The following is a 9,960-nucleotide window of genomic DNA, read 5'->3' as shown; positions in this document are numbered from 1 at the left end:
CCGGTGAGGCAGGGAAAGAGCCACGAGCACCTTGCAGCATCTGCAGCCGAGGCGACACCATTGCTCCAGGAGCCTTCTGGCACCGAGGCACAGGGCAGCCTGGGTCCCACCAAGGATGGTTTAACCCCCTCGGTCCCACTTCCAGAGACAAAGGAGAAGGAGGTGGTGAACACACCAGGTCCTGGGAGCCAGGAGGAAGCAGGGACAGGCAGGATCCTGCTCCATGGTGTCGCGACGGCAGAAATGCAGGGTTCGGGGCAGGGGGTGCAGCGGGCAGCACAGTCTGCAGCGCAGCCTGCAGCAGGACTGAAGTCAGTGAGGCCCAGGAGGCCAGCACAAGCTGCAGGGCTGGAAGCTGGTGAAAGTGAGCCCTCGGGTGCCGTCATGGAGAGAGAGGAGCATGTGCCTTGTCCAGCAGCCGAGGACTCTGGGGAGAGCAATGCGCCTGCCCTGACCTGGCCGGAGATTTATGACTACTTCTTCTGCGACATGGAGGGCCAGGAGAGAGGGGATTACCACTGGGGTGAGGAAGGGGAGGGGATGCCCACGGCCTCCTCGGAGCAGGAGCAGCCAGTGCCCGAGATGTACGGGCCAGAGATGTATGAGTACTTCTTCGCCGACCCTGACAGGAGCGGGAGCAGCGGGTGGGAAAGCAAAGATGAAGCCTCGGAGTCAGCGCGGTGCATCAACTGGGACCAAGCATCACCCCATGATGATGAGGGGGACCCAGAGGAAGCCTCAGGGGAGGCCCCAGTCTTCTCTGTCCCTGAGGCTTATGAACATTTCTTTGCCAATGAAGCTGGGGAAAGGAAGAGCTGGAAGGGGATGTCCCTGCGTGCGTCAGACTCCAAGGCCAGAAAAGCCATCAGGGCTTTGAAATCCCTCCTGGGGAAGCCGGTGCACCTGGTCAGAGGCTGGCCCCCTGACCCCGGGGCTCCAGCAGAGAGAAGCTCCCAGGAAAATTTGCCCCTGCTCCCACTGCAGCTGCTGGGGAGAGGCCAGGCTATGCCAGAGGAGCTGGAGAAGACCCTTGATCTTGCAGGTAAATGCCTGATTCTTGTGAATATGCATGTCCCTTCCCCCTGCCCTATGCCTGGGCCAGGGGTGCCCCTTTCTGCACACAGGCAGGTTGGCTACACATGGAAGCAAACCCCACCATGTCCCGCAGGGTCCTGCCCCACAACCATGCCCAATGCCCCTTGCCCATGAGCTCCTCGGTGTCTCTGCCTACAACCAGTGCGCCTCCTCACCTCCACTGCCCTGGGCTGCTTGTCCAGAATGAGCACCGCCTTCTCCATCAGTTTGTCCTGTGCTCATTTCTCCATTGCCAAGACCCAGCCCCACATGTCCATTCCCTCCAAATCATCATCATTACCCTACATTTCCAGGTGCTGCTTCACAGAGGTAGTGCCAGTGCCCCCCTCATTTTGCACGACTCACACTAACCGGGCTGTGCCAGCCCTGAGTTGGTCAAAAGTCCCATCCTCACTTTAATTTCAGTCATGTTGGAGGGTACCCTTATAGCCAAAAGTCCCTCAGCCTCCTTAAAACACAACTTGGTTACATGCAGCTGGGTTTAAACCAAGCTGTCGCCATGTTTTCCTGCCATGGTTGGATTTTGCATTTGGTTCCTCACTGCTAAACACAATTTAGTGCTGCAACACCAGGCTGCTTTGTTGGGTTTCCTCTTCTGCTGACAGCAGTGTTGCCCCTTTGCAGAGCAAGCCTTGGCCTTGCAAGTTTGCTTCCCAATGGAAGACAATCAGTGATATCTGAGGGGAGATTTGATAAGTCTTCAAATACCCAAAGGGCACTTAAAAAAAAGGATGGACATGACCGGACTAGGAGCAATGGCCTCATACCAGAACAGAGTAAATTTAGGTTGGGAATTAGGAGGAATTTTCTGACTGCAAGGGCAGTCAAGCATTGGAACAGGCCACCTAGAGAAGTTTTTCAGGAGTAGGTTAGACAGACACTTGGCTGGGATGGTTTTGTCAGGGATGACTTTGCTTCAAGCAGGGGGCTGGACTAGATGACCTTGTGAGGTCCCTTCCATCCCTACTTTCCTGCAGTCCCGTGATATCAAGCCTGGGTATATTCTGTGAGTAATTTTCTGGATTTATGCAAATACACCAGTCCTGAAGCAGAGATGGTCACAAGCTTCATGCGGACAACACCTTCTCCCATGAATCTTAGCCCAGCCCCAAGGCCCAGTAGCCAGGGATCTGCCCTGCCTCCAAAGCAGATGCCTATCAAAGCCCAAAGCAAAGAACAAGCTGCTTGCACTCACACGGCCCTCTCTGCACAGCACCTACTGTATCAACCCCACCACGAGGCAGCAAACACCTTCTCATAAAAGACAGCGAGCTTGGAAGACCGTGTGTAACAGTGCTGTCTTGTGATGCCTCTCTTGACAACACACACACGCAGGGACTGAGGCTGAGCCCTCCCCACACCAACCACATAGCAATTTAGGATGGGGATGAGACTTCACCTTCCTCACACAGGCTGAGAAACCCAGACTTGAACCCTGCTAGTAATGAGCACATATAAACTCAACCCTGGACTGGCTTCAGGGGTGTTCCTCATCCCAATTTTCCACATGACAATACTGTAGCCCAAACCAGAGAACCATGTAGCTGGGGTATTGCTGACAAAACAAGGAGCAATGGTCTCAGGTTGCAGGAAGGGAAGTTTAGGTTAGATATTAGATATTAGGAAAAATTTTCTCACTAGCTAGTAAAGCACTGAAACAGGTTATCTAGAGAAGTTGTGGAGTCTCCATCCTTGAAGGTTTTTAAGACCTGGATAGATAAAGCCTTGGCTGGCATGATCTAGTTGGGGCCGGTCTTGCTTTAAGCAGGGGGTTGGACTAGATGTGACCTCCTGAAGTCCCTTGCAGCCCAAATTTTCTATATATAGATAGCAGCAGCCGGAAAGGCTTGTATACAAAGGACACGCACCCCTGAGACAGGGCGATGGTTGCTAATCTATTGTCTAGCTGGCCAGACGGGGTTGTTAATGGGTACAGCGCTAGCAGGGAAATAAAAGGCAAACTGGGCCCTTCCCCCAGCTCCCAATGGGAAAGATGTGCAGGCTTTTTAGCTGGAACAGATGAGGAAGATGTGAGAACTAGCATTAATTTAATAAGCTCCCTCCTCAGAGGTGACTCAGACCTTGCTTATTAAGGCAGGCAGGTGAAGGAGAGAGGGGACGGAAATAAAAGGAGAGGAAATATGAACCGTTCGGACTGCAATCTCGTTTATTTAAAAGCATATACCCAGCTTAGAGCCTTGGCGCCTCGTAGTTAATACTGAGTCCCATCACTTAGTGACTCAGCAAAGTTGCTTCCTCTTTATTTGCACAGAGAACAAGAAGGGGGGGGACCCTTAATCTTGGTGGTAACTAATTAATAAACCTCCTTCAATTCAAGGCCTGATCAAATAAACAAGCTCACAAAAATAAGCCGGCTAGTGACAGCCCCTTGAAGGTTGCTAGATTGGGCCTCCAGCAGAGGCGAAGTGGAGGGAGAGTCTCAGAGACCCTTACTGAAAGCCCTGGAGAGCACTTAGGGAGCGGAAATGGCCCTGGGGGAGCTGTGTTTCTCACAAAATTAACAGCAACAAGGCTTAGCTCTTGCAGGATGTGGTTCATCCACTGATCTCAAAGAGCTTTACAAAGCTGAATCACTGCTACCCTATTTTATAGATGGTGAAACCAGCTCTGAGAGACTTGCTTTGGGCTGTACATCACTCCCCAGCTCCAGCTCTCTTCACCGGACCATCTCCTTCCCGAGTGGGTGGCCCAATGTTAAGGCACTTGGTGGAGGCTAGGATGCATGTCACAGACTGCTTGTGACATCCTGGGCATGTCACTTAGCTTCTCTGATCCTCAGTTTTCCCACCTGTAAAATGGGGTGGGGTGCACAGCCCTAAGCGGGGAGTTGTGGGGCAGTTGGATAATGTATTAAAGGAGACTGGGCAAGGACCTCAGACAGACACATCTGTGACTCTGTTAGCCCACAGCTGGTTCCCTTCTCTGAACTGATCTAGTTAGGGCTGGTCCTGCTTCGAGTAGGGGCTGGACTAGATGTGACCTCCTGAGATCCCTCCCAACCCTCATCTTCTATGATTCGATGAACTGATTGGAAGCTGCTTGCAAGCTCCCAAGTCCATTTGTCACAAGGCCTTTAAAAAAAAAAACAACTGGATGAAATGAAAGATTACAAGGACCAATTTTCTCAACATGAAATAACCTCAGATTAGGTCTCCCCTCTTCCCCATGAACATGACCACAACCAAACCGCGGAGGAGAGAAAAAGATCCATGCAGCTCCCTTGCCTTTTGAAAGCCTTAGTCAGAGGAGAGGGGGCAAAAGAAATGAAGATGAATTTAAAAGCCCCAGCATGCCAGAAAGACTCATCTGCCCTGGCTGATGGAGAGCACAACCACCAGTATTTCATATCAGCTTCATGACTGTGTGTGTTGTTGTCTCTGCAGCAAGGCCCCATCCCCAGTTAGCACTAACGCAGAAGGACATGTGCCTGGTCTTCGTTGCCTTTGCATCCTGGGCCATGAAGACCTCCAACCTGCAGGCTCCAGATGCCTGGAAGACTGGTACGTACAATGCCCATGTAGGAGGGGAAAAGCATTTGGGGCAGAGACTTGTGGATGCAGCTTAGACAGTGTCAGAATATAAAATACAAGCATACAGCCTATGAGCGGTCTCTCCCTAATTCACCCTTCGGTCACCTTCCTGTTCTCTCGAAACGATCACCGATGGCTTCTAATAATCTCTAACACCAATAGAAATATAACCCACCCAGTTCTTATTTCAATTACCCCATCCCCCTACCCCTATTCCCTTTTCTCTGTCCTCCACACATCACTCCTGTTGACTTTAATGGAGTTTGGAGAAAACAGGAGGATTAAGGAATAGCCTGCCCAAAAAGACACCCCACAGCTAATAGCTGGCTTATGTCCTGAAGTATAAGGGTTTCTGTTCCTTCATAGATGTTTATCTTTCCTAGACTAACTGTGCACAGTGTTATTTATTTTTTAAATATAAATACACAGTCCCTTTTCTAGGTTCTGCTAAGCTCTTAGCCTTACTAGTCACCCAGTGCTCGAGTGCTACAGGGTAAACACAGCATGGACAATAATCCCATCTTTCGCCAGCATACCTGAAATCAGAATTACACTCATCTCCTACAAATGAGCCTTTTGTCCTCTTGCCATTTGTTCAAAGCAAACCCAGCCCTTCAGCTGAGGCTGGGAGCAGTGCTGGGCACTTGGAGCAAATGGCTAGGCAAGGCTAGCTGTTTCATTCTTGGCTGTCCTCTGTCATTAACTCTATAGGGGTGGTGTCTACCCCTCAGCCCCCGCACTCCTGCTTCTCCTATGTGCCCATGTAAGTCAGCAATGACCTCAAAGAAGTCATTGCCCCCTGTTCTCTTCTTCCTATTCCCCCAAAGGGGTATTTTTGCCTACCACAAATAGCGTTTAGGAGGATCAGTGAACTTGTTGCCCTGCAATCTGCCGCTGAAAATGCCATCACAATGCAGAGTAATGAGTAAATAGCTATGACCCTAAGACACAACCAGACAGAAATGATGGCTGCTGTGGGGCAGAGAGAGCACAACATGCAGATGCCCATGGTCTGAAACTCTGGTTTGGAAACAAATTTGCTGTAAGAAATTCTTAACCGAGGGTTTTGGGAAAAGCTTCTGAATTCACTTTGCCAATGTGGGGACTTTTGCAGCGTTCCTGGCCAGCTTCGGTACCCTCTCCGCCATCCGCTATTTCAGACGGCAGGCTGTGGAAAAGGAGCCGAGAACCTAAATGCATGCACAGCCAGAGATACCCCTCCATGGGCAGGTAAGGAAGATCCCAAGAGAAGTTTCTCCCTGTACCCCGTTCTTAGCAAGAAGACTGCTAGCAGCCTGGATCCCAGTACCACATCTCCACTGGATGCACTGGCAAGCTGGAATAGACTGTTCTGGGAAGCAGGATCCTTCCAGTGAAACCTGCCATTTCATCTGCTGATGTTACAGGCATTATGTAGCTGCACTGAGAAGAATCAGGCTCAGCGAATGCTTTCTCTCTAAGGACATCTCTTGCATAGCCATACTATCTTCTGTGATTCTTTAAGTAGCTGCACACACACACCAGCCATGCTCAAAGAGGATCTGTGTCCTCCCTGGATTGAAAGTGGGGGTTGGCAGCACTGAAGATAGCAAAAGAAATAGGGGTTTCTGTTGTGGGGAAAATCTGTGTGAGACAGGGGAGAGGTGCTGGGAAGGACAGAGGGTCCATCTAAACAGGTCCTTGGTAGCCGATTTCACATTGGTTATTAAACCCTGGCCAGGCTCAGGCTGAGAAATCAGGACTGCATCCAAGTGAGCCTAGCAGGGCAGCTGCTCAGCAGAGCTGAGCCTTCCCGGGAATGGCCGGGATCATGGCAGGGAGCTTAGCCTCTTGGATTTCACTGCTAAAAGTCACTGGGTTTATTCCAAGGGTGCCTTTCAGGGAAGCAGAGAAGGGTCTCTAGAGCCTCATGCTTACTGACTTCACTGCCTCAGGTCTCCCAGTCCCTGACGCATCGGGGCTGTGAAGTGCCATGGGTGCAGAAGGACTTGGCACCATTCAGACAGCTAAAGTGCAGGGCCATAGGTGATCTGAAGGGGAAGGTAGTATTTAGCTCTTTTATGCTGCATGGATTGGGGCTGCAGAAACAGCACATCAAGGGGCTGGAGCGAGGAGTGGTCTCCAATTAGGAGAGGTTTGAGGCTGTGCTGGAGGAACACCAGAGACCCAGAAGGAAGGGAAGATACTGAACAGCTGTGGGCATAAATGAATCAGAACTTATGGTAAAGGTGATATCTTTTATTAGACCAACTAGATTTTTGCAAAAAAACATTGCTTTAATTTAATTCTGTAGGCATAAATAGCATTCAGGCATAGGCTCTCAGGTAGGTAACACAGCCCTCAGGGCTGACCAGGGCAAAGACAAAGGGTTGGAGAGCCCTTCTGCTGTGTCCACCGCAGCAGGACGTACTGCAGAAAGTGAGCAGGATGGAAATTGAGAAAGGAGATGTCCATTGTCCAAGTGTGTGGGAGAGGGGCTGTCTGGAAGGCAATGAGACCTGGGAGGAATAAGGAACAGGAAGAAAATATCACCCACTTCTTTCCTCTCCATTTCCCCAGCTACTCCCTTGCTCGCTGACTGAGAGGCTCAGGCCTTTTTTCCCTGTTGGGGTGGAAAGGGTCTTCAAAACATAGGCTGCGGGCAGCACAAGGGACAACCAAAGGTTCAGAGGAGGATGGAAGTAGTCAAGACAGGGCAAAGAAGAGGGAAGGATCTGAGTGCCTTGGGTTAGTCACATTAATCCACCCAGTCCCACTGGGAGGTCACTGGTTGTGGCTGCCCCCTCCTAATGGACCATCAAGCACTCAGGAACGGAGGCTCTCTGCCCAAGGAGAGGAAGCGTACGTGAGCCCGCTTCTCCTTACCACGTCTGAGTAAAGGCACTGTTGCAAATCCCGTGCTTCTAAGCTGATGCCAAGCTTCAGACTTTGTTCCTGCTTTGAACTTTGAATAGGGGGTCACGAGGCATTTCTTTTCTTTCCCCACCACAGTCGAGGGACTGAGCTCAAGACTTCCAGAGCTAAGAGACCCAGCCTCCACAGCCTCCCTTGGTCCATCAGGTGCAGCAGCTGTTCAAAGCCAGGCTGAATAGTTCATTAATTATATTGTAAAGCCCACTCCTGTCCTCAGGGGAGACGTGGGCAGACAGGCAACAGGAACTGTCCTGGATTTTTTTCAGGTGCTTCCTAAATTAGGCGTTTGTTGCTGCTCTGCCCAACCATCATCCCTTATCTATTCCTGTTGTGGATTAAACGTTAAATGAGCAGTGCATTGTGAGCTCCCTCTGCAGCCGTGCTAACTGCTCAGTCCCAATATCGATCATAACCTAGGTCAGGGGTTGCCAATCTGCATCACGAGCAGACTCCACGTGTGGCACACAGCAGAGCAGGGAGGGGACAGGCAACACAGCAGCAGATAGGGAAGGAGGCAGAAAGCAGAGCAGGAGATCAGGCATGGGGCTTCATGTAGGAAGCAGATAGGACATTGGGCAGGGAGCACAGAGCAGGAGTTAAAAAGCAGAGCAACATGTCAGGCAGGGGAAGGGAATTGAAGTGGCACTTGGGGAAGGTATGGAGCTAATATGTGACATGTCTACCACTCTGGGTCACCATCCTTGACCTACGTGACTGAATTCATTTTACTCACCTCTAATTTATGTTTCCTGCTATAAAAGCACATGCCAGTTGGTCACTCCTCTAGATCATCTCTCACAATCCAAGCCCAGACTCCCAAAAATAGCAGGTGGTGTCAGACTCAAGGACATTCAGTGTGATCTTAAACTCACTAGGAAGCAGGCTGGGTGCAGCCATCACACTCAGGCCCTTCAAATGTGCAGTGTCCAGCCTGCCCCCATCTCACCTCTGGGGAATATAACTGATGTATTAATGCTGATGAGCCATTTCTTTGGAGACGGTTCCTTTACCTGTCTTATCCTGTCTGGATATTTCTTCGTAATACGTGGCAAAATGGAGGTTTAATGTGGGGCGAGTGTGTGTGTCTGTGTGTGTGTCTGTACTGGATATCCTAAAAGCAATAGGATATTTAGGTACAACAAGAAGCCTATCAGTAAATAAAGAGAACACCATGGGTACGTGCTGTATATAGAGTATGTTAATTGTATATATCAAATAAATAAAAGGAGCTTAATGGCCAAGGAGAATGGAGTAAAGGTGTTGGCAGCTTCCCACAAGGTTTCTATCCCATTTCACCCTGTCGTGTATTTATTCCCCGGTGCTGCAGATATTTTCTAGTCATTCATGCACCAAACCTTGAACAACGCACCAGGTGAACATCGAGCCCCGAGCCCTTCTGAGCTTCAGTTTTACCCACCTGTAACATGGGGGTAGAAGCACTGCCCTAAGGGGGAACTGTGGGGGAAAAGACACTAAAGCCTGCAGCGTAGGCAGATAATGTGTTCAAGGGGACTAGGTAAGTGCCACCGGGGACTCTGCAATAGCACACAGGATGCTTCCCTGCTCTGAGCTGATTCCAAGCAGGGTGGCCCAGCATGCCCATCGGAGGGGGCAGCTGGGCTCTGGGTGCAGACTGGACCAGGGCCACCCCATCTTCTTAGCACCCAGGGGCACCTTGGCACTGCTGCAGCGCCCTTAGGGGCTGTGCTTGGGTGAGCCTGGACCACAGGTGCCACAAGGGGGGACTTGCTGCCCCTCCACCCCCCTGCACCCTGGCTATGTTGCTAGGGCTACCTTCCTCCAGCCTGGACCTACATCCCCTTGCAGAGGACCGAGCCAGGCTGTGCTTGGAGCTGCCCTGCTGCTAACTGGCCCCAGTAAGGAAGCCTCTGGGGTGGGTGCAAGTGACACAGCAGAAGAGTCAGCTCCATGGTAGCAGACACCCCAGGGAACCCTTGCCCTCCCCACTCCCCGCCAGCTGCTCAGCTCTGCTTCTGGGGTCCCCTGGACTGCTGCAGCACCGAGGCTGCAAAGCCAGCTTCCAGCCTTGATTAACTGTGCAGACAAATTTCGCCCCTACCCAGCAAGGAGCAAGCGCAGTGCAGCACTGAGGGAGTTCAAACATTCAGCCGTGAGTAGGGTTACTGTTTACCCAGCCATAATCCATTAACTGTGCTGCACATTCACTGTGGCAGGTGGGAATATGGAGGCCTCTGCATGGTGGGTGGGTAATGGAGGAACAGCTGGAGGAATGAGACTACTTCATTATCCCAGGCTTTCCTGGGAGCCAGTAAATAACACTGATTTAAACAATCAAAGCAGAGGGGGCAGCTCATTTCGATGGAGCAGAGTCTCCAGTATCTGCTTTGGCTCCCGCGCTCACATCCACACTTAGCCCTGG

At 51.1% G+C, this 9,960-nt stretch overlaps 1 protein-coding gene across 1 annotated transcript in view; it reads left to right on the top strand.

The window, feature by feature from the left end:
- PERM1 (PPARGC1 and ESRR induced regulator, muscle 1) overlaps nt 1–8,843 on the top strand; it is a 10,903-nt gene extending 2,060 nt beyond the window's left edge. Inside the window, exons 2-4 of the mRNA XM_025198139.1 lie at nt 7–1,042; nt 4,500–4,616; nt 5,761–8,843. Of these exons, the coding sequence (XP_025053924.1) occupies nt 7–1,042; nt 4,500–4,616; nt 5,761–5,840 (1,233 nt within the window). The 3' untranslated portion in view covers nt 5,841–8,843. The remainder of the gene's footprint in view (nt 1–6; nt 1,043–4,499; nt 4,617–5,760) is intronic.
- Nucleotides 8,844–9,960: the final 1,117 nt, after the last annotated feature.

The sequence above is a fragment of the Alligator sinensis genome, unplaced genomic scaffold, assembly GCF_000455745.1.
Source record: "Alligator sinensis unplaced genomic scaffold, ASM45574v1 scaffold569_1, whole genome shotgun sequence".
NCBI classification, from domain to species: domain Eukaryota; kingdom Metazoa; phylum Chordata; order Crocodylia; family Alligatoridae; genus Alligator; species Alligator sinensis.
Note: the sequence above shows the minus strand (reverse complement) of the source record. Positions and strands in the feature narration are given on the sequence as shown.